The sequence below is a fragment of the Columba livia genome, chromosome 11 (assembly GCF_036013475.1).
Source record: "Columba livia isolate bColLiv1 breed racing homer chromosome 11, bColLiv1.pat.W.v2, whole genome shotgun sequence".
In the NCBI taxonomy this organism is placed as follows: Eukaryota; Metazoa; Chordata; class Aves; order Columbiformes; family Columbidae; genus Columba; species Columba livia.
Genome location: NC_088612.1, coordinates 17526078 through 17549993, shown reverse-complemented (window position 1 = coordinate 17549993; position 23916 = coordinate 17526078). Strand labels below are relative to the sequence as shown.

Here is a 23916-nt window from a genome sequence, read left to right as displayed (position 1 = left end):
ACATTGTTGTCAGAAAGATACGACTCTGTAAAACTTGCATCTTCACTTCTGCTCATGGCCAACTTCTAAAATAATTTTTGCTAAATGCATCAGTTCTCCCTTCAGAAAGGATGTGGCTCAACACGCTGCCACGCTGCCAGTTGTACGTTTTTGGAAGACTTTTCATACTAAGCAGTTTTTGTAAGGTCTATTTGTGCCACTTACTGGTCTACTAGTGAATTACACTTTCAAGTGTTATGGGCTTGATTAAATTGAATCCGAGTCTTTACATACTATATTTGTGATTATTTTCATTTACTCATGGAAAACAAACAAAAAAACCCAAGCAAACAAACACAACACTCAACGTCTTACTAAAAATAATTAATGAAAAATATTTTTTCATTCCAACTATCTGCAATATTTTATTTCTCATAGGTTCTCTAAATTGATTTAAACACATAAATGATAAGTTACAAGTACTTCTGCATTTTTCTGAGTAGGGTGGGAAACTGCAAAAGAATATGCACATAGATACAGCTTCATGCAATCTGTCATATAGTACTAAATGACATACGAGTGATGATTTAGTCAGCATCTACTATAAAAGTAGATGGGACTTCTAGATTCCATTTATTACTTGAAAATGCTGTGTCATGTATTAATATGTCAGAGGGAAAAATACGCCGATTTTTTGAAAAGAGAACTGCAGTAATACTAAGACTCTGCTTAACCAGCTTTTGGGTGCCAGTGAGAGGGAGCACGGTGATGCCGCTCTACCCTAAGCATCGGAAAGGCTTGTTGTGAAGTCTCTCGCTGTTCTTTCTGTGAATGCCTCGTCTGTGTGAAAGCAGCAGCCGCGCTACCGTGAGCTCGCACCGAAGCCCTCTGCGGGCACTTAACCGAACGCGCACTTTCCCTCTGCGCTAATTGCCCAGCCAATTAAAGGTTAATCAATCAAGTTACGTGCGAGGAAACAGTACGATGGCGCTTTCGCAAATCCGGCAAACAACGTCCCCGCGGGGGTGAACTGCTGCGCGGTTGCTGGAGGCCCATCAGAAGGCGGCGTCGCCGGCCCCGGGGTGGCGGTGGCCCCGCCGGCCCCGCCCGGCGCTCCGCCCCGGGACTCAGCACAGCTGGCCGCCCAGAGCAGCCCGGGCTGCGCGGCCGGCGGGAGCGGGCCAGGAAGGGGCTGCCCGGAGCGGCGGACATGCCTGTGAGTTGTGCACCCACCGCGCCTCTCCGCGGGGCGGACGCGGGGCCACCGGCCGAGGGCCCGGCCCCGGGGGCGGCTCCCGGCTGACACCTGCCCTCGGGGCTCTTCGGGACAGGAGCCCCCCGCTACCGCGGCCTTTGGAGTGGGGGGAGCGGCGCGGACGCGCCCGTCGGGGGACGTGCCGGCGGGGCGGGGAGCGGCTGCGGCGCTCCGGTTTCACCGCTGCTCCGGCCGTGCCGCCAGCCCGGCCCTGCGCCGGGTTGGCTCCCCGGGAACAGCCTGAGGGCGCCTCGGCGGCAGCGGGTCTGTCCGAGCAGCCCGAGCGCCGTTTAACGTGCGGGGCTTTGTCCTCTTGCCCTCCCCAGCTGGCTAAAGACCTGCTGCACCCCTCCTTGGAGAATGAGAGGAGAAAGCACAAAAAGAAACGCCTTGTGCAGAGCCCAAACTCCTACTTTATGGATGTAAAATGTCCAGGTAAACATTTAAAATGTTTATGTCTTACAGAAGGAGTTAAACTAATTTTGTATGCGGTTCATCTTCATTAAAAGTCTGGCTTTTTTAAAAAAATCTATGTTTTTAAAGCTAAATGTGGTTTATCTGTTCTGTAGAGAAAGTCTGTATATTGCTTTGAGTTTTTTTTAACAATAAAAGTGTTTAAAACCTTTTTTCAAAAGTTAATTTAAACAATCAGCTTTTTATTTTCTTTTCTGGAGATTTTTTTCCTGTTTTGTTTTTTCCTTTATGAAATCCTGGCATGTAGGGGAAAAAAACACCCCCCTAGATTTGCATGTATAAGAAGTGAGATGAAATGGATGCTTTAAGGTATTCCTGGCACAAGTTTCAAATAGAAAACAACATTGTTTTTCCTCCTATTGTAAGTGGCTTGATTCTGGAAGACAAATCAGACAAACTTCTCACAAGGATATACGCAGCCGTACTGGGACTTCACACAGAAAGTAAAACATCTACAACCGCCTTTTTTGTATATTGCTATTAAGAAGTAAGCTGACATCTAACTGACATATACAGGGGTTATACTGTAAGGTGTTGCCTGTGTCTGCTTCTCACATATTTTAATTGCTTTGGCTCAGAAACAGCTGTATAACCAACTTATCCTTTGTAAGCTAAAACATGGGACCTCTTGGCACAGTTACAGGAGGATGTTCTACCAGCAAACAGCTTCTTTAATCAGCACAGCTACATCCATATTGAGGCACAGAGATTCTCAAGTGTGGTAACTTATCTCCTAGAAACAACTGCAATGTAAGATTAGAGCAGCAAGAAAATCCATGGACTTACTTACAATAGTGATCACGCTGATTAGAAGCAGGGAATTGTTGCTGTATTCAGATTTTCTTACTATCTTATTCTTTCTTAGTAGCTTAGATTTCTAAGAAGCTCCGAGACATTGTTTTCCATCTAAAAGTGAGGTAAATTCATTAAAACTGCTTGAAAGTAAAGTCTAGTTACTTTTGAAAACATGGTTGAAGACAAAGCCACTTTTTTTTTTAAACTTACTTCAATGTACATGCATGTATATAATAAGATACATTTAATGTCAGCATAGGCCCCTCGATCACTGGTTATCTTCGTTAGCGTTGGATCAATTGGCTATTGAGTTTGAGGGATATACAGAGCAAAGGAGGAGAGCTTCAGCAATGAGAGTCCTAAGCACGAGGCACTGAAAATATCAGCTGTAGGCAGCGTTCAGCGTTGTTGGAAGTTGCTGCCAAGTTACTGAAATGGATTGGGCTTATTTCCCTGAGAAGTGTTGCTAAAGCCTCTTCCTGCATCTGGAATTAATGAAGTTATTCTGTGCAAGTCTTCTCCTTTGAATATGATGCCAGCTTTACAGAATGCAACCAAGCACATGCCTTGTATGTACCAATTATTAAACAGAAAGCAAACACAGATTTGAACAGCACTGTTTACACTCACAGCTGCCAGGCTTTGCCAACAGCAATGTTCTACTATTACAAGTTAAATATTTCTCTAGCTAGATGAGCTCTTCTATTCAGTGCAGACGGCTAGTCTAGAACTCCTTGATTTTTTTTTTGCAGGAGACATGTGACAGGAAAATCAGGGCTTGTCAGCCATTAGTCTGAGTGGATTTTCATATGGGGAGTCATAACAGTTTCAGTTAACTAACGTGCTTTCATATGCATGTTAGTAAAAGTACTTCAGACCACAATAACAATGTTTTGCTTTGTTTTACTTGGTATGCTGTGTAATGAAATGTAGATACGTTTTTGGACAAGTGTATTTAGCGTTATCTGATTCAGTTACACATACAATTAAAAAAAAACATGGTAGAAATACTCAACGGAAAGCTTAATAATGCTGTTTTCCAGGATGCTACAAGATCACCACAGTTTTCAGCCACGCTCAGACAGTAGTTCTGTGTGTGGGATGCTCAACTGTCCTGTGTCAGCCGACCGGGGGCAAAGCCAGGCTCACAGAAGGTAAGGGGCAATGCTTAGCAGCCTAAATATTCCACTTATGTAAATGCATTTATGTATTTATAGCCTGCAAATATTTGAGCTTGGATTTTGAAAACTGATATTGGAACACTTGTTTTGCAAATTGCATAAAGTTGGCTAGTAAAAACATTGTTAATAGGCCCTGAATTGCAAATTTTTCTTCAGTTTCTTGTTTTTAAATGGCTATACAGATATACCAGGCAGCTAAGCAGCTGCATCATGATAAAACGTGGTTGATTTCAGGTGCTTTAACTTGTCATTTCCTTTAGCCTATCTGTAATAAAAAGCCTGTTTAATTCTGAGCTAAGGTTAGAGCCTTAAAAAGCACCCTTAAAGGAGTAGGGTACTTTTGCCAGGCTCAGGCCATTCTGTGTCCCTGCTAGTCAGCGGTGACTTGCCTGGTTGTTTTGAAGCAGTAGTACTGTAAGGCACTTCCCTGGCTCAAGTAACCTAACCAAAATGTGTTTGTATAAATTATAAGGGAAGAAATAACCCCTTATCATTATATACAGATAATTGGTATAGCACCGTTATCTTGAATTGTAACCCCATGTCTGGGGTATATGAAAAACACTGAAAACACTTCAATATTTAAAAAAAAAAAATAAGATCAAATCCAGGTTTAATTCACATTTTGTTTACAGGACAAAAGGCAAATATATATGTAAATTACATATAGTAGTGCTTATACCATGTGCTACTATACAGGCATAGTTCATACAAGGCCAGAGTAAGGCTGTTGAGCAGCTGAAAAGGTGACAACACTCCTAGCAGCTGTTTCAGTTTGGGGTTTGTCTCACTAAGGGACGAACAGTAGACTGAAAATTTAAAAGGCATCTGGAAGAAAATAACTTGTACACCTTAGTCTGATTTTAAGCTGAATTATATGACAGCCATGTTTTTCTGGTTGAGTCAGCGCTAAGTCTTCACCTCTTGTGATACATGAAATCTAATTTATTGCATGAGTTTTCCTACTTAGGTTGGGTGGGCAGTTTTCCAAGGCAGTCTAACAATTTAAGGACTATTCATGCTTATATGGAGTTGGTTTTTTTTTGTACAGGCTGTTCATTTAGAAGAAAGCAACACTGAACACTTCAGGATGTGGTTTTGCATCTGTGTTCCTGAAAGCCTTACCAGTTTAAAAATGCCCATTAATACAACAATGTAATTACAATTGATTTTGTAACAATTACACGCTACGGGTGACTAATGAGCTGGAATATCTTTTTCAATAAATAATTTGAAGTGCAAGTTTTTCCTGCAAGTTTGCAGGCCACTGAGCTCTCTTTTTATAATTTTCCTGTTAAACAGTGTATTGTTAATTGGGTGGTGTCATTTAATATGAAAACCTTGGGCTTGCTGCATCCCTTCCCTCATTAATTAGCAACTACAGCAGTGTAATGCATATGGTGACAGAAACTGCTGTAAGAATGCACTTTGTATACTTCATTAGTGCAGCTACCCTCACTGCAAGGGTTGCAAAGGCTCCATGTATTTAAAATAGCTCATTTGCTTTCAAGGTTGTATTGAGTAAGGTGGTGATAAATAAAAATACAAAGTTACTCACTTATGTTCAGCTGTTTTTCTGGAATGCATGTTCTTTTCCTCCCTCAAATCTGGTCTCAAGACTGCATTTGGTATTCTATACTAAGATTTCTATCTATTAAAAAGAAAAAAAGGAATATTTTGCAGAACACCGAAAGCATTCAGTACAGAGAAAGCATATAAGAAACAGCAAGTCAGCAATCTACACTAACAGCTGTGAACTGTATCCAGTCACTAAAAAAAAAAAACAGTAAAGCAAAACTCTGCAAGTTTTCAGTATTAAACACTGACATTAAGACAGTGAGAAAACAGGTTTTCAGTTAGTTTTTAAAAGCCATCCTTTTCTAAATGGCTGTTCAAAAGTAGATTCTTTTTTTGAACCATGAGAAAACATTCAAATGAAGTCTTATTTTAATAAATAATATCTTGCGTATCAACATCTCTCTCAAAATTTCAGGTGTCCTAGTGAACTAATCATTGTTGGGAACTTCTACTTAACTTGTATTCTTCTTATGACTTTTAAAACGTTTCTAGTCAATAAAACCCCCCGCAAAACCCAATATTATAATTTGTTGCATTTGCAAGATGTTTTATTTCAGTTAATTCAAACAGTGAACATTTATAATTACCAGATACAAAAAGTAGATGCTTGGTACAGAAATAGATGCACCAATGTAGTATACATGCCTTTTAAGAAAAGTACAGTTTCATGTCAGTACCATACTGTTTTCACAATGAAGTTTCATTTAAGAGCAAGTTTATCATGAAAGCTGCTCTGAATTGACCAGTTTCCCACACTTAATGCCAGCCCATCAAATACCTGATTTCAGAGAGAGATCAAAGCGGCAATATTAATTCACTTGCGACCTGAATACATGTGCTCAGGCCAAACTGATTCCTGGTCTCCCAGATCTCTGCCTTCTCTTCCCCCACCATAAACAATAAGAACTCATTATTAAGTAAATACCAAATCAGAGAAAGTCAGTGACCCATTCTATTCCAGGTACTGGAAGATGAAAATTAGACATCATAGCATCTCCCATACTGTACATGTGACAACAGAGGGTTTTTTAAAAGCTTTACATTATGGGAGATAAAGAACAAGGTATGCATATAGAAAGTTGGTGGCTAAACATACTCTATGAGAGGAGTGAGACATTGTCATTAATATTTTGGTGTTAGAAATGCCTTAGACTTCCTATTATTCGTAGAATCACAGAATGTCCTGAGTTGAAAGGGACCCACAAGGATCATTGAGTTCAACTCCTGTCCCTGCATGTGACAACCCCAAACACTTTCATACATAGTTCGAATATTTACATTTATCAGTTTGGTCGTGTGCAGCCAAGCACAATGGTAAACCTGTGCCTTCTACATTCTGAATCTTTTGTCGAAACCCAAACACAATGGTGAGTGAAACTTGGCTTCTCTCAAGAACACGAAACAGTTTTCAAGAATAATAAATACCATCTGCAAAACAGATGCATCACACAAGAAAAGTATGTTAGAAATCCTAAAATAAGTTACTTTTCAGATTTTCTATATTTAAAACATTGTATTTGGTCTGTATCCATGTATTCTTCAACATGAAAACAACTCAGACCTACTTACTCCAGTTCCATGTGTAAAATGGGCAATAACTTCTGCAGCTGCACTTTTACCCAGCTTGTAGGTGCTCATGACTGGAAGAAAACAAGAACGTTGCTACTGCAGAAGATGCTCATCTACCTCCAGTACTTCTGTATTGGAACTGTCAAACAATATCAAAGACTTCAGTGGAAGAGCAGATAACTTATTGCCCAACCAAATGACAGTTGTTTCAGAAAGGTTCTCTCTGTTGTCTCTACTGATTTTATATTATTGAGATAAATACAACCCATTATTAATGAATAAAAAAGTGCAGTTTTGGAGAGTGGGCCATAAAACCCAAGCAGATAGTTTAAGTGTAAGCTTTTACTGTTTAAAGGCACAAGAACTATTATAATTATGAAGAGGAGTCCACAAGTCCTACTAGCTTCAATTAAAAATGTAGGTAAACACTGACGCCTCAAAATGTTCAATTTCCGGGTTTGCCAATCTTGGGCAATAAACGTTATCATGGGCGTGCTGCTAACAGAGGTGACAGCGTGTTATTTCATCACAGGGCAGGTAACGACTATGAGGTTAACGCTAAAAGCACTAACTTATGGAAAAGGCAGATAAGTTTGTCTCCTGTTCGCTGTTATCTAAGACATCTTGCTCCTTACACGCAGAGAAGCAGAGCTGCTAAACACTGCAGGGACAGAAGTATTCTATTCAAACCTTTCCTGAAGGTTATTTGGTTTGTCTCAGCCTGGAAATACCGTCTGATGTAACTGCAGGGGAAGTGTGAGGTGGTGGTAGATCTTGGAGATCTTCCATGCCATTATGGATATATAAAATCAACATATTCAGATGTCATTGTATTCCTATAGTAAAAGTAAAGACTAGAAGCTGCTTCTTTGCAACTCACACTTTCTTGTTCAACCATGTACCACATGAGGCAGGTCTCCAAATGGAAAAAAGGATGGTTTTCCACAAAACCTCTCGAAGTCTGTGAGACTTCTACTACTGGCTTCAAGAATGGGCTTTAAATTGTATTGAGTTATTTGAGTTCCTCATTCCTATGCCTAAAGGAATATCTGCATTGCAGAATACAGTGCCATTTCTGGCTACCAAAGGTAGCAAGTGTGTCATTCAAAACCAATAAGACAGTCTGACAGCTTACCATGTGCTATTCAGGCATATTCAACTGTGGAAATATGCTTATTTCACAGAAAACTAGTTTCACACATTCTCTGTGTCCAATAAAAATGGAAGAGAGGATATCTAAGTAGCAGCAAGATTTTTACTTACGTGACTTCACTCCTTTCTAATTCTTAACAATCCACAGCTCTGACAAGAGCCTACTTCTGGTATGAATCTGCATTCTGGAGGTAGCTTCAAGATTTGGGTTTTGTTGGGTTTTTTTTGCTTTTTAAGCAAATAAGCACTATGTGAAAATATAAAAATCAACAGTAAAACCATTTTTCTTTGAAAAGTAATACTGAACAGTTTTGGCAGACTGGAACTCTGAGAGTAACAAATTACGTCTTTGTATGCTCAAATCAAGATATGACATTTTTCAAAAGTTTAACGTTTAAGGTAGATAATTTGTTGTTGTACTTCTCAGTGCAAGAAACCAATGCCTTTTTTTTCTTTTTAACCTTGGTCAAGCGCTTGACTGGATGAGAAAAGAAGCCTGCTAAAGTAATCATGATTTACACAGGTGTTACAGGAAGTCAAATTTGACTGTTACATTCTCTTTTTCTGTATGTTAGAAACTTCCCTGAGAGATGAATTGCAGCTACACATAGGTTTAGCACCACTAGCAGAAGTTAAGTGAATTCTGGATGCTTTTTCTTCACGTATTTTTAGTGACCCTAGAGTCCAATTTCTTATCTTTTTTTGTGCGTGTGTGTGTTTCAGCACAGTGAGCTCACTTACTCTTATCTCTTTTTTTAATCTATATATTGTGCCCACTTCTCTTTGTCGAATTCCCTCGCAATCTTTAAGGCAGTGCTGTTGAGTGAAACTGATTGCATGTTACAAATAATACTGACAATTACTCCTCTGGGTGGTGCCACTAGCCCGGAACCTATAGCTTCCGAGTCCAGCTCTTCAGGAAGAATGAGGAGGACGCTGCTGGCCCCCACTGCGCCGCCCGTGTGAGATGCGTAGTGTTTCTGCTGCCTGCAACAGCCACATTGCTGTTTTTTCTCTACAACAGCCCAAGCCATTGCGTATTTACCGTCCCTGTCCCACGACACTTCTGTTTTTGGCACCGGGGTCCACATCATTGCGACTGTGTCTGGTTTGAGGTACCCTGGAAGAAGTTTGCCATTCGTGCTTTTAAATTGTCCGGCTTGATAGCTGTATAACAAGGCATTTCCAAATTTCAGAAGGTCACCTACTGATGACAGAAAGCCACCACCAGCCCACTTGTACGAGTTGTCCACATACGGTGCGTTTACCAGCCGTCCCTTTTTGTTGTAAACGTAACACCTAGGATTCAAGAAAATTCAACTTGTCATTCTCAGATAGTACGTGCAACTATTTTAAGCTGCCCTACCTTAAAAAAGCAAACTGAACATGTATTAGCTTGTTCTCATGAAACTTCAGCAGTTCTTAAAATGTATTTTCTTTAAATATATTTCTTGCAGAAAAATCAACAAGAAATTCAGACAAGAAAACAAAAATGAAGGTGACTTCTTAGGTTAGAAGCTTAATTTCAATAAAAGTACTATAAGCCTTCTACTGAGGATATAGTAAGAATAAAGGCAATATACACATAAGAGATGTAACAGAAATCTACAGGTCAGCCGGCACAGGATTTGTATTAAATCCCTGTAGTAGATATTAAGTGTTTTAAGAAAGAGGAATCCTACAACTACCCCATGATTATCAGACACTGAGCTGAATTTTCACTGAGGTGGGAGGTGACTGCTCCGAGACAAGAGTTTCCACTTAGGACTGATTTCCCCACACTGCCCCATTACGGTTGCCATATACTACAAAAACTGAATATTCTGGAACTACTAAGAAAAGTGAGAAGCACAAAAGTCTTGCAAAACCTGTAATTAAAATACAAATTAGAAACTACCAACCAGAATTGCAGAATGAACTATCAGGAACAACAGGAGTGCAGGCTGAATGATGCTTTTGAAAATAGCATGCTGAATAACTATATAATCTGATGAATTTTAACCTTTGGCCTTTGGCTGGTGACAGGGGTAGCGGGGCAGGGCAAGCCTATGATCAAACAGTACAGACACACACTCCACATCCAGTCCCTGCAAGTCAGTTTTTTGATCACAATAAAACCTGTTACAAAGATATTGAAATGCTTGACTAATGCCTCCAAAAGATCTAGAACATGATTTTTCAAACATTTTCATGCCCGTGAAATACAGCATAACCAAACTATTGAACAAAACACAACATGTCAATCTGTTCTAGCTTGAGGCACCAAGCTGGCTGCTTGTGGAAGCAAAACCATGTCGTTAGCATCTTAGTTTTGGTTAACAATGAGCAGCCCATAAAAACCCCTAAAACAGTGTCTGTCCCAATTCTTTCATCCCTACCATATTTCTGTTTATAAATGGTTTAACATATTTTTAAAAGAACTTGACTGTCAAGCTTGATAATTGATGAGAACATCACCAGCATCCAGAACTAGAGCCAGAAGAGCCTCTGAAAAATTGCAAGCAAAATAAATACCAGCACAAAGCATCTTAGAATACAGAACAAAGCTACCCCTAAACATTACAAACTGCATTGTATGTCTGTGCATGTACACACAGACACGCTTCAAATATACACTTATATGTAAGTACTATAAACCTTGGATTCAACATGATCATCAACATTTTCATTCTTTGAGAGCATTTTAGAAGCCATAATTTCAAAAAGTTTGAGTGTCATTTTCATGGCTTTTTCCATAACCTGCTTTTGTGATTCAGTTACAATTTTTCTGCAAAACAAATGCAAACTTCAGTCACCCAAGCCACTCCCCCCTCCACATATACTCTTATAACAGGAAATACTTCTTTCCTATTCTGTAATTTTACATGCTAATTAACCAATACCATAATCCTGACACAAAATCAGTCACATGACTAACTTTGAAATAACAGAAGCCACTTGATTCAAAAACCTGAAATAAACCTAACACATTTTTAATTCAGCTGGTTTAATAAAGATAGAAGGAGCAACAAATGTTGAGGGGAAAAAAAAGCTTCGTCCTTATTTACCTTGCTCTGTTATATATCATTGCTTCATTGTCATCGAGTACAGTTGATAGCATATCCAAATCACGAAACATTTTTAGCATGTAATCTGTAAACTTTTGACCTGAAGCTCTCTCCACAATAGCGCTCAGAAGAGTAAACCCATACGTTGAATACAAGAACTGACTACCTTGAAGAAACACAATGAGAAAGGGAGGGGAAAGAAAAGAAGTTAGCTCCATGATGCTTACATGGAATCTGAAGGATAACATTTAAGTAATCACATGTGCACACAAAACCATATATACAATGAATAATCAATTAAAAGACTCTCCCGTCACCCCCACATTAATATGATGTGGATCACAAGCTTACGATGCTGGGCCCTGGGAACACACACGGCCACTTGCTACGTGCAGGCAGCTCTGAGAACAGCGCTGGAGAACTTTGAGAGATCTGCATGCACGGCCGGGCTTTGCACGAAGATGTGAAGACTGATATTTAACACCCTTTGCACAAGATTTACCACACCAGCTCTAACAATAATGTCTATATTTGGAAAGCTGAAACAAAAAAGTTACTTCTTAAAAGACGCTCACCTACTGTGACTGGTTTGTGTGTCTATACCCTAGAGACAGAAAGACCAGGGTAGCACTCGCCCAAGATTTTCAAAGGTCTTGGTCACTTTTACCAGTGTTTCTAGTTCTAGTTTTCTAGCTCTAGAATATCCTGAAAAATTACATGAGCACTAACATGCATATTATTTAAGATGATATAATTTATTTACAAAACAATGTTTCATTTTCTTAACTAACTATCATCCTTGCACTAATGCTTTTTATGAAACATCTACATATCAAGCAATGGCTGAACTGCCTGCAGTTGAGACAGATTCCTTACTCAAAATGGGTCCTAGAACTCTCCAAGATGCTAAGTGGCTAACTTCTCCTCCTTCCTACCTCTCTGCCCTTAAATGCACATTATTTACTGTTTATCAGCAATGCGTATCATTTCCCTGTCAACCTAACTCATTTAGAACTTACACCTGAAGTTCCACAAAGCCCTCTCTAGAATTAACTTAAATACTCTAACAATAAATAACCTCAACAATTCTGTGATTCTGTGGCCTTCCTGTAGAATTTTTAAGCTCTGGCTTAGTGTCTCACTAACATTTTTTGCTTTTGGTTCATACCTAGAAGGCCCAGAGCATGAACAAGGCAAGTTGGTATCTGCTCACAAAATACTTTGTAGATACAAATTTGTTACCAAACTTATAACTTGCTTTAGCATTTATAAATGCAATAACTGGTATATTTCACAGCACTTACTGCATTACTTAGAGCTCCTGGAAGAAAAGTCTTATTTCTACCTGAAGTCTCACTTTCTCTGCTCCCCTGCATTATCTGGGACTCTTTGTATTAACTTTCAAGTCACATTTTGAACCTGCTGGATTATGGTGCAGATACACTATTAGAAGGTATCTATACGAGCATAATTCTTCAAATCAGTAGATTGGTAAATATATCTATACAAGACTGTTATCTAAAATTGAGCTGATAAAATCCTGATCAGTTCAGTCTTCAAAAGTTACCCCTGTTTTAAGACAATTACATCACCAGATGGTTTGTGTAGAACAGCCCCAATACGCCTCTGTTGAGCTTTTAATGGGGCACGAGTAGTAAAAAAAACAAAACAAAACACATATTTTGGTCCAAATGAATAGAAACTCACCTGGTTTAAAGAATAAAGGATCGTTTTTAAATATCTTCAGTGATTCAAACACACTTTCAAATTTTTCCTTCAAATAATACTCTTCTTGTTCAAATTCCTTGTCTTTCCCGCCGGGTTTTGAATTTCGGCTTTTTACCTCACCTTCATGTTCTTTCCTCAGTTTGGCAGAATCAGTCTTTTCAATCTCTTTGCCTTCTTTTTCTTTTTGTTCTTTATCCTTTGTTTGCTTAAACACTCTGTTTGCCTTTTCCTTTTCTTCCTTTACTTTTGTAATATCTTTTTCATAGTGACGAATCCCACTCAAGTGTGAAACCAACAGTCTTGTAGTAATAGTGACCTGGGTAGAAAAGGACAATATTTAAATGTGAGCTCTCTTCATTAAAAATGTGTTGCGCACTAAATCACCAGAAAAGTAAAATTCAACATGACAAGGAACAAAGATAGAAGACCTTTTAAATATCATGTATTAAATGCAGTTAAAATACATATATATATATACATATATATATATGTATATATGTGCACACTACACACGTGATACAAAACTGAAGATCCAAATTTCCAGTGTGGCTTTATTGAGCAGCAAACATCAGTGCTTGTCTATATGATTTTTGGTGTTTTACAGGACTAGGTCCAGATACAGGCACCTGTACACACACGGCTGTGCAACGACAGTAACAAAAATCCAAAGAAGTGTTAGCCATAAGCAGTTGCATACCTTTTCACCCTCATAGACTTTTTCTGGAAATTCAGGGACATATTTCTGCACCGGAGCATCTAAATCCAGTTTCCCCTCTTCCCACAATTTAGCAACAGCCATCATTGTAAGACACTTGCTAATACTGGCAATTCGCATGATCGTCTCCGGCTTACATACCACACGATTCTCTACATCAGCATAACCCAAACCTTTAAGAAAATAAAAACATCGTCGTAAATATTTTTGCATAGATACATGAGGAATTTATTATTTGCAATGAATTAGATTTACTGGCTCCTTAAAATGTTTTTCCTCTAGATAAACTGGAACATGAAGCACTGGACTATCCCTGCTCCTGCTTCAATTAAGTTGATAACATTTTAACGTAGTAGAAACAGTTAATCAAATCCCATTGTACTGGCCAATGGCATCCCAAGTTACTGATTAAGACTACAAAACAAATCTAATGATGGAAGATTAAGCCAAAATTGACACTCCTGAGGTCAAATATTCAGTGCAGAAAAATTAAAAGAGACCAAAGTCCAGACTGTAAAATAACTGACCACCAGTCATAAATACTCCTTTTACTGTCCTGAATTAATGGCTGAAAGAGTAAAGGGTCTTATTTTATCAATGCAGAAACTGAGAAAGGAAATCACAAACTGATAGCAATTCCTGCGCTGTAAAGCTTTACAGAACAGTGCTGTTATACACTATGTTTCAACATCACCCAGCATGACTTCAGTTAAAAGAGTTTAATATTCTCCATACTAGTGTTTCCCTAGGCAACCAACCCACAAGTCTGGTAGCAAGAACTGGAATTAATAAAGCATTATCAAGCTCCCATGCTAGTCTTCAGTTTGAGCTAGGTCTGAAGAAACCGTGCAAGTGATGTCACAGCATAAAAAACAATGAAATACAGTAATGACGTATTTGCAGTTTTCAGCAGAAGCAAGGCCTGCAAGCAATGCGTGTCTGTCTAATAATGAACTGCTGAAAAAAAGAACCAACCACACACACAACTTGCTAAAATACAATAAATAAAACTGATGACATGCCAGTCACCCAAGATCTTTTCCTTTACATAGGGTAGCTACTCAAGTAGCAATCTGATTTGAGAAAGTTTGTGATTAAGTTTCTAGCACAATTTTCTTACTGGGCCACATTACAAAAGGTACTAGAGGCTCTTCAACTCACTCTTGACGTCATGAAAGAGAAACCAAAGCCTCATAGTCAGCTTTATACGTACACAGAAGTTAATGCAACAACACACTGCCAGAAGAAAGTTCATAACAATCCTACAATTTTTTTTAAAATTCTATTCTATTAATGAAGTACGTTGCCTTTTAGTACTACCACTCAAATTGTGTAAAAACCCAAAAGACATTATTAAAGTGTTTCTGAAAAGAGACACAGTTTGGTGGTGGGGTTTGTTTGTTTGTTTGTCTGTTAATAAACATGAAAAGTCTCCCGGAGGCGTTTGTGCCAGACCGCGGTACAGCTGCGTGCCTGGAGTGCAAGGACATTCAAAGGCTGATCTGGCAAACTAATGGAAGGAAGGTTCTTACACGTAACTGTTGAGATGTAATAGCACAGGCAGGAAGTTAATAAGTTATCGATTCCTGGAAATTATTGAAGTTTACCAAGGAAAGTATCACTTTGTTCTTCCTTGGCAACTGTTTCTGGCCACTGTCCGGAGATGGGACATCTAGTGTATAAAACTGCAGCCTGATCGGTGTGTCTGAACCGGTCATTTTTAAAACATTCATCCCTTACCAACAGCACATATAACTACCGCCCCTGTATACCGACCTTCTGACCAGACTTCCTTTCCATCTACAGAAACTCCAACCAGTATGCCCGGGATTCCCGCTTCATCCTGACAAGAAGAGACAGGAGACACGGCAAAGGCTCTTTGCAGTTAAGAGCCACCGCCTCGCGAAGGCCGAACGCCCAGAAGCAGCACCGCAAACGCGGCGGGCCCGGCAGCCCGGGCCGTCCCGCCGCCTCCTCGCAGCACCGGCCCCAAAACCGCTCCTGTGACCCCCCGTTCCCCTCGGGCCTGACCGGCACCTCGCAGCGGTGGCGAATCCCCGGGCACGGGACTCCGGCCCGCTCCCCTCCCGCCCCCTCCGCACCTTCACCCGCCGCAGCAGGTCCCGGCTCCTCTCGATGGCCGCGCCGAAGTCCCGGGGGGGCGGCAGCGGGCTCCCCTTCGCCTCCCGCCCGCCCTCAGCCTCGCAGCCCGCCGCCGTGGGCGCCTTCACCCCCAGCGCCAGCCCCAGCGCCAGCCCCCAGCCCCAGGGCCGCGCCCCGGCCCCGCCGCCCCCCGGCCGGGCTGCCCAGAGCCGCCCGGGGGCTGCGCGGAGCCGCAGGGCCTGTGCCAGCCCGGACATGGCGGCTGCTCGGCCCCACCGACCGCCTCGCCAGGCAGCTCCAGCCGCTCCCGAGCGCTCGCTCGGCCGATCTCCGAGCGCATCGAGCGAGGGCAGCCGCCGGTTTGTTTTGTTTTGTTTTAAATAAACATGAAATATTTACATGATATGAGCAGTGCCAACAGACTCTATTTAAAACTAAACCGTGTAACGACAAGAATCACTTGTAGTTTCTGGAAGGACACCACCTGTTGAAACCCAGTACCTTCCCACAAAAACCTACACGCACCTCAGCCCACGAACGGGAGACGGATCACCCTGTGGGAGCAATTCCCGCTGTGACTGAGCGGTCGTTGCCGGGGGAGAGCAGCTCTTTCCCTCCCGGACACGTTTGTGCCAGACCGCGGTACAGCTGTGTGCCTGGAGTGCCACGACCTTCCAACACCGATCTGGCAAACTAACGGAAGGAAGGTTCTTAAACGTAACTGTTGAGATGTAATAGCACAGGCAGGGCCCGGCGCAGACAGGCAGGGCTGGGCAGTCCGCTGATTTCGGTGTCGTTTAATCACTCTGGTGGCTCTTGTTCCGGGTTTCAAACTGCCCGGTCCCACAGGGCAAAGGGGAGCGTGGGAGGGACCCCGTCCATGGATGAGCCACTGTGGGCCAGAACATTCCAGAGGTGGTACCAGAAGCCGTAGAGCCCTTGGCGCACGACAGCATCCAAACACTTGAGAAATGTTCATAGTAGCCTCTTTTTAACTTATTTTTGTTTTGTTTTTTTTTAACTTTCTTTTCTAAGCCAGCCCTGTCAAGGGAATGCCTTAGACTGGACTGCTGTAAGGACCTCAAGCCCCGCAAATCACACGTAGGTTGGCGGGAATGTGTCATTACAAAGCTCCTGGTGCAGAAAGCCCACGGTGTCCCGTTTGATGGATCACGCAGGGGTTTGCCATTTCTCTCGTGGAGACTATCTGGGCTATTTAGACAATGACTTAAAATAGAATGCATACATGTTGAAGGATTCTTGAACAACAGCTCTGTAACACTCCATAAATATATATATGTTGACAGAGAATACAACAGCTTAAGAAATGAAAAAAAAAATCCATACTTGCTAGCAAAAGTGGGGCGCATGTCCTTTCAGAACTCCACATATGCTCTGCTAGGAGAAGATTGCGAGATGCTGACCTAGGGAGTTCAATCGTATTCCTGCCCAACAAGCTCAAAACTGCAGGGTCTGGCAGAAGTCAGGCCTAACAGCTTTCATGCATGAAGCCAAATGCAGACCAGATGCTACAGTTTTCACTGCAGGCATTTATTTCTCATTAATATTTTCTCAATAAAACTCCACTGCTTATCACAGTACAACTTCATACCCAGCTGGTACAAGATGCTGTATTTACTTTCTCATAACTCATTTTCACTGTGTTAAACTGTCTCTGGAAGCATTTTGCAGCAGGATTCTCTGCATTCTTACATTAACCTGCTCAGCAGGAACTCTGGCATCACATTTTTGAATGGGCCTAAGCCAGAAATGGCTCTTGCCACTTCTCTCTGATTGGCTTAATGAAGAGCTTTGTGATAAATCCAGTAGCACAACACGTCCCACTGTTATCAGTTGTATCTTCCTCTGAGCTGCTGTTTCTGTTAACTTTGAGTTGAGATATCAGGCTTACAAGGTTTTGAGAATTTTCTTCTTCCCACCAATAGCAAAATGAGGACAGCAAGCACCGCCTAATCCAATTCTATTCTAAATTTAACAACAACAAAAACCCAATGTTTTTCTTCTATCCTTATCCGCCAGTCATTTAGACATATAGGCTCAGCTGTAATCCATCTTCCTTATGTAACACAGCCAGAAAAGTCCATCTGGAGACCCCCTGGAAAAACTCCACGTGGTTTAGCACTCAACCAGCTGACTTACCCTCTGCTCTGCCTCCTTGCCAAGTTGCGCTTACCAGATTTGAAAAGCCCGTGTGAAGAGATTTGCCTTATTGGGATGATAAAGAGTGTCACAACACGACGTGTCTCTCAGCAAAGCCAGGCTGTGCTCGCTCAACGCGGGCCAGCTTTAGGGTCTTGCCATCGAGAATCCTTTAAGGCTTTATAGCCTATGAGTAAGACAAATGTTAGAGCCTCAGTAACATGAGGCCTTAAAACAAAGTCCTTATGTATCTTCCCAGTCATCTTGTTGTTGCACACCGCTGCATGCACTGGCTATTTCTTAATTCGGTTACCGTGTGAGCTGGAGAACAACAAGGTGGGCAGTGGCTTTCATGCTGTTCTGCACCATCAAAAGGTGTAACATGCTTGTTCTGCTGGTGCTGGTCAATAGCATGTGAAAACATCAGGTATTTGCAAATTGTGAGGGTTCATCGGTATTTCCTAAAACATGACTCTTTAAAAAAAAATAAATCTACAGGCATTTTGAAAACAACTGAATCACTTCTGTCCGTCCCTCTCCGTTTCTGCAAGTGCTTTTGTGGATCCAGCAATATTTAACAGTTGTTATTACGGCTGCTCCTGCTTGTAGGTCTGGACTTTGATCTCAGTATTTTTGCTATGATGATCTCGTTGGCTTTGCTAGCTCACTGACGTGGCGAAATTCTACTGTGACATGCCTCTAAATTTAACGTTTCCATTGAAACCGAAAAGATGAGCAATGTTTTGTACAAACAACACCTAAGGTTTGAATGACACGAAGCAAGCGATACCTGTTAGTATTCCCTTGATAAAGGGCTGGCCAGTTCTGAAACCATGAGCCCAGCTCTGCGCTTTTATCATATTAAATACCATTTATAACAGCCACAGACCCAAACTGAAGCTCGCAGGCTGAGTTTGTAGGAAGGGGCTTTTAAAAATTTAGGAAGTAGCAGTGTAACAAAACTCCTTTGTTTTCTTTGTTTGGATTTATTCTGAAACAAACAAATGTTCCATTAATCCAATGGATTCCAATTATTCCACCTGATTCCAATAGTTAAAGGTTATAACTTTCATAAAGACTTCTGCACCTAAAAATGTTGAATCTAATGGAAAACAATTAACAGACAAAAGCTAAAACAGTCAAAAAGGACAGTAATTTGCATTTGTGCTAGATAAAATGAAAAAAAATAGGAAAGCAGCAATTAAAAGTATTATCTATGTATACATATCTATAAGGGAAAGTGATATGGATGAAAAATGCAAAGACTAAAGGGATAATGATTCCCTTGATCACACCTGATGTTTCTACTATCAATTTAGGAAAGGCTTAAAAAAAGCAGAACAAACGCCAACAAATTCTTTCTGAATTTCGAAAGAAGGCAAAGAAAAGGAACGTTAGATGTAGAGACAAATCAAGCTCTGCTTTCTCTCTGTCTTTTCGGGAGCAATTTCACTTATTTGAGAAGCAGGAGACGGAATTTTCGTTCCCCTGTGGCTTGCAGCGTTTGTGCAGTAGATGGCAGTACCAAACCCGCCAGTGTTCAGGCTGGCGGCAAAGCGCTGCCTCCACTGCAGGGGCATCTCTGGGTGGTCACAGTCCTACTGAACTGAGTTGTTAATACACGTTCCTCACCCACCCACAGTTTTCGTTTGGTCTTGGTCAATATACCAGTTCTCAAGAGTATTATCATTTGCTCATCAAATAAGGTAACGGCTGCACGATTACAGTGTACGCACCGTTTCAGTGACAGTGCTAATCGCACCAGTGTGCACCAGTAACAGTCTGGGCCAGGACAGTCAGATCCAGCCAAAAACCAGACACCCCTTCCCCAAAAGGTACATACATAGGTGCATACTCACAGCTTTAAGATTAAAATCTTCCCTGATTTTTTTTTTACCCAAACTAAGGTCACAGATGGATGGATTCTCCAACAATGTAGCTGAGAAACACTGATCTGGAACAAATCTTTAAACATGTAAAATGCCTGGGTGAGGAGAAAGAGTAGCATTAAAACCAGTGGGTCTTTAGGCACTGAGACCAACACGTTCATCATCAGCTCTGCTGGGACTATGATTCAGGTATTTGTTAATCTTAACTTCTCAAGGAGTTTAGTTAAACATGATGTACTTTTTCTACCCACCACAGGTTGGTGAATTTATTTCCCCTCCCCCCTCAACACACATGCCATAAAAGGAACATAACTCACCTTTATTTACTCTGTTTTTCTATGTACTCAGAATGTGTCACCTGGGGATTGCTTACTTTCAATAAAATAGAATATGAAAGTGTTTTATAGTGCCACACTGTTACTGCCTTAGTTTTACAAGTTGCATGCAGTCTGACACAGTTCCTAGAAACAACAGGATGGGAGGTCGGGAGGTGTTTCACATGTCAGGGAAAGGAGTGCTGAAACAACCGTGCTGTGCTTACAGACCAGCCAAAGGGTACACAATATTTCTTTTGCTTCTTTGCAAAATCATTAGTTTTGAAACTCCAGTTTCTCAGTGGTGATTTTCTCATACTCTTAATTCAGGGCCTACTTTAAACCTCTTGGGACTCAGAGGAAAAATAGTTTTCACCAGCTGAAAGTAAGTAATGAAGGAACATTCGTGAAATACATCAGTGTAAAAGAAAGAAAACTACCACCTCCCCCTCCATAAAAAAAATCATACTGAATTACTTCCTGTTTTTCCTGAAGTTATTCTCCAGGCAACAGTCGGTTCTCGTAGAAAACTGAGCACAGAGAGGACTGAACAATTTTGTCCCTGAGAATGGCTTCCCATTTATCCTTACATTTCAGCTGCTGCACATAAGCTTTTTACCCTCTCCAGCTTTTCTCCCCACTCAGTGGGTAGAGGTACAAGACAGATGCCATGAATAACCACTATTCGCACAACGCAACAGGTACCAGACAGCATCAGTGCCTTTTGCTTTTCCAAGTATCTATTTCTAGACTAAAGTATGTTGCTTCAAACCGAAGTAACAAAACTTTCTGGTTTGTCGCTACAAAACAAAGGTGTAAACCACCTAAAACTTTACACATATTAACCATAAGGTGTCATTCTGCAGCTGGTGTGCCCAACGCTGCAATTATGAGGTGCGGGCACTCCAGGACAGCTTTCCGGTGTGCTCTAGAAAGAGGTCCTCACAACTGGGTCATAACCACCTCTCTTCCCACGCTTTCTCCCCAAAATGCAAAGCTCAATGAAATGAACAAGTCCCAGACAACTACACGTCAAGAAACGCAGCAGTGAGAGAGAGCTCTGCAGCCGCGTTCAGGCCCCAAGGGCCGTCTTCACGGCAGGTGCCTGCAAGTCAGGGAGAAAAACAACGGGTGCGTTTGCTCTGACAGATACAGCAACAGGAGGAAAAATGCGTTTCCAGATTTTGTATGTGAATCTTCAGGCTTTCCCTGCATGAAAAATGCGGTCCTGATTTGCATTTACTGTCTCTATCTGCTCTTCTAGATAGAAGACTCCAGATCCTCCTCAGTATCTACTCCTCTAGCAATTTTTCCAAACCATTCAACACTATTTGAAGCTTCAGCATGTGATTTACTGATAACTGTTGTCATAAGCAAATGCTTCCCTGCGGTTCACACCAGGTACTCCTCCAGCTGTATGTGTGTGCTGGTTGCCAGCCCATTTTGCACACATTCGCTGCTGTGCCCATACGTTCTAGTGTGGTTTCACCCACCTGTGCTGCAATTACACCTTTATTTCCCTCTGCAGACATGTTCTGTGCCACTAAAAACGCTCTTTATGAGAACTGAGCACAGATAGCTTGAGAAATGGCACAGGCTAGTGAAAAACAGGAAACGGCCTCTTATCAAATTAGTAACATCTCGGATGTTTGGGTGGAGGCATTTGGCACCGGGCTTGCGTATTCTTATGGGAGCGAGTCCATGCACACTACAGACTCCATTCCTTTGCTTCGCATTATTGTTCCCAAGTTGGGGCAAGTTTCAGAAGAGCCTCTCTAAAGATGTGTAAGTGCACAATGACTATATGCTACACAGATCACTAAGAAGGGATTTTAGCTCTATCCCCTTTCCATACATTTACACAGATTTGTGCTGCAACAGAATAATCGCAAAAACTAAACTAGGTAGTTCTTTTTTACCTTTGCATGCAGATCTATGGGAAATGACTTAGAAAACTTGAAAAACTCCACTAGTGAGGGAATACAGCTGCTGGGCTGACTGACTCCTGCACCAAGCGTGGGACAGTTTGCCCCTACTGCCCCTTGGAATAACCCATCAGCTGCATGAGTTGGAAATACTATCATTTATTCCTTTGTCCTTGAACCAAACCAAAAGCATTTCCATGTTTTAGATGCTATATCCACTTTCTGTTCTCTAGCAGTGTGTGTCAGGTACACATACACACACTTAAGTTCCAGTCATACTTTAGCGTGATTACCATTACTCAATAGACCAGTTTTACTAGCTGCATACTCACCTTAATGTCTGCCACCCAGCATGGATTCTTTTCATCACTTCCTCTCCAATAAAAATGTTCTCTGACAAAGGCAAGCAAGATCCTGATGCATGCATCAGAAGGGAATCAGGTGTAGGGATGCTGGAGGGGAAGCTGTGCTCTACTTCATGGACAATGACATTTTTTCCAAGTGGTGTAATGAAAACTAACAAGTTCCTACTTGACTTGGTGCCTGTCAAATTTAAACAACAGGTGTGACTAGAAAGTATTTCTTATATGGACAGCTGGTGTTCTTGTAAATTCTCAAACAGCAAAATAAAATAGAAACTAAGAGAAATCCCCACATTGTCTATGAAATACATCTATAATGAAATGAAATGACATACTTAGTTTTACTGTATACACTGCAGTAGAGCGAGCAATTTCTTCATTATTGCTTCAAAGGCAAAACAGACACGGGGAAAAGAGGAACTGGGAAAATAGACTTCAGAGCGTTCTGGTTTTACTGCAGTTTACATAGGGATTCTGCAGTCTCCCACCTTTAATACAGTTTGCAGGTGTCCTACTCAGATCAAAAAGAACCGCTCAGCTCCTCTGAACATCAGTCTCTTTCTTTAGAAACTGAAATGCAGCATCGCAATCTTCACTGGGGACAGCTGTTTGATTTTTGAACCTATGTACCAAATGTCACAGCAGCGAAAGACCCAGCAGGTTTGAAGCAAGAGAGAACTTCGCATTGTGCAATGACTCTATAAAGCTTGATTCTACAACACTGAGGCTTTGCTCTAATGGAAGTGTTTGCTTGCCTAAGGCTCAGCCAAACAGGCAGGCCTTAGCTGGATATACTCTATATGTGTGTATGCCAAAAGTTGCATACGCACGTGTGACTTGCTAAAATGATCTCCTTTAAAGCAACTTAGCTAAAATGTCACAAACCCCTATACAATCTGCACTCAATTTAAACTTGGATTCTATCGATTTTATTCAATTAAATCCAAACTGTTAATGGCAAGTGATTCACAAAAATACTGGGTCCAGAGTAAACCCTTCCTATCAGTCCTTTTTCTAGCTGTAGTGTTCCTAATGCTAGCAGCACATACACTGATGGGGAAGCGCAGGGAGGAGTCAATAACTTAATTGCTCAAAATGGCAATAATCTCTGCCTCTCCTCTACACAGACATGTAGGCCCGTGTGCTTTTAATTTCAATTTACAACAGTAAGTCTCAGTCCAGAGCACCTCCCATGAATTAACAACCCATCTGAGTCCCCTGGGCTGCCTCTTGTAGCCACAATCCTTCCCACCCAGTTGTTAATCTCCAGGAAATGCCTTGCACTCAGATACGGCTGCATGGGATGTAATAAAAGCACACACACATTTGCTACATGATTGCCAACTGCCGAAAAGCAGCAAAAAACGGTGATTTTTTTTGTTTAAGTATCATGATTTCCTGGTTAAGGCAGTTCATAATAGCTTTAGCATAGAGGAATTTAATGCAGGTTCTGCTGGTGTGGTGAGAACCAGCGGGAGAAAGGATTTTTATTGATTTGTATAGGAAAAGCCCCCGCATACTGTACTTTAAACCCAGATAAGGGGTGACAAAGAATTTGCTGCTACCTGCACTTTGCCATCACTTGACTCTGTGGCAGAGGAATGAGGGGGCTGCAGGAACACGAGCAGAGGCTACAGGAGCAGGACAAGGCAGAACTGCACCCTCACATTTAGAGAGGGAGGATTTGATC

At 41.4% G+C, this 23916-nt stretch overlaps 2 protein-coding genes across 2 annotated transcripts; one reads left to right on the top strand and one right to left on the bottom strand.

The window, feature by feature from the left end:
* The first annotated feature begins 945 nt into the window (after nucleotides 1-945).
* Nucleotides 946-5245, top strand: RPS27L (ribosomal protein S27 like). Its single transcript, XM_065076198.1, has 4 exons — nucleotides 946-1195; nucleotides 1561-1669; nucleotides 3547-3657; nucleotides 4736-5245. Exons 1-4 carry the CDS (start codon nucleotides 1190-1192, stop codon nucleotides 4762-4764), a joined length of 255 nt encoding a protein of 84 aa, XP_064932270.1. The 5' UTR covers nucleotides 946-1189; the 3' UTR covers nucleotides 4765-5245.
* A 537-nt stretch (nucleotides 5246-5782) lies between these two features.
* LACTB (lactamase beta) lies at nucleotides 5783-15855 on the bottom strand. The gene is made up of 6 exons (XM_065076168.1): nucleotides 15576-15855; nucleotides 15250-15316; nucleotides 13456-13646; nucleotides 12738-13074; nucleotides 11031-11196; nucleotides 5783-9282 (listed from the first exon to the last, which is right to left on the bottom strand). Exons 1-6 carry the CDS (start codon nucleotides 15831-15833, stop codon nucleotides 8739-8741), a joined length of 1563 nt encoding a protein of 520 aa, XP_064932240.1. The 5' UTR covers nucleotides 15834-15855; the 3' UTR covers nucleotides 5783-8738.
* Nucleotides 15856-23916: the final 8061 nt, after the last annotated feature.

What these genes read in the sequence shown, in the direction of transcription:
- RPS27L (XM_065076198.1), top strand. An exon ending in TATGGATGTAAAATGTCCAG is followed by an intron (nt 1,670 to 3,546) that starts GTAAACATTTAA and finishes GCTGTTTTCCAG; the next exon opens with GATGCTACAAGATCACCACA. An exon ending in CAAAGCCAGGCTCACAGAAG is followed by an intron (nt 3,658 to 4,735) that starts GTAAGGGGCAAT and finishes TTTTTTGTACAG; the next exon opens with GCTGTTCATTTAGAAGAAAG.
- LACTB (XM_065076168.1), bottom strand. Translation starts at nt 15,833, where the DNA reads ATGTCCGGGCTGGCACAGGCCCTGCGGCTCCGCGCAGCCCCCGGGCGG. An exon ending in AAGTCTATGAGGGTGAAAAG is followed by an intron (nt 13,075 to 13,455) that starts GTATGCAACTGC and finishes TTTTCTACCCAG; the next exon opens with GTCACTATTACTACAAGACT. An exon ending in ATGATATATAACAGAGCAAG is followed by an intron (nt 9,283 to 11,030) that starts GTAAATAAGGAC and finishes CTTGAATCCTAG; the next exon opens with GTGTTACGTTTACAACAAAA.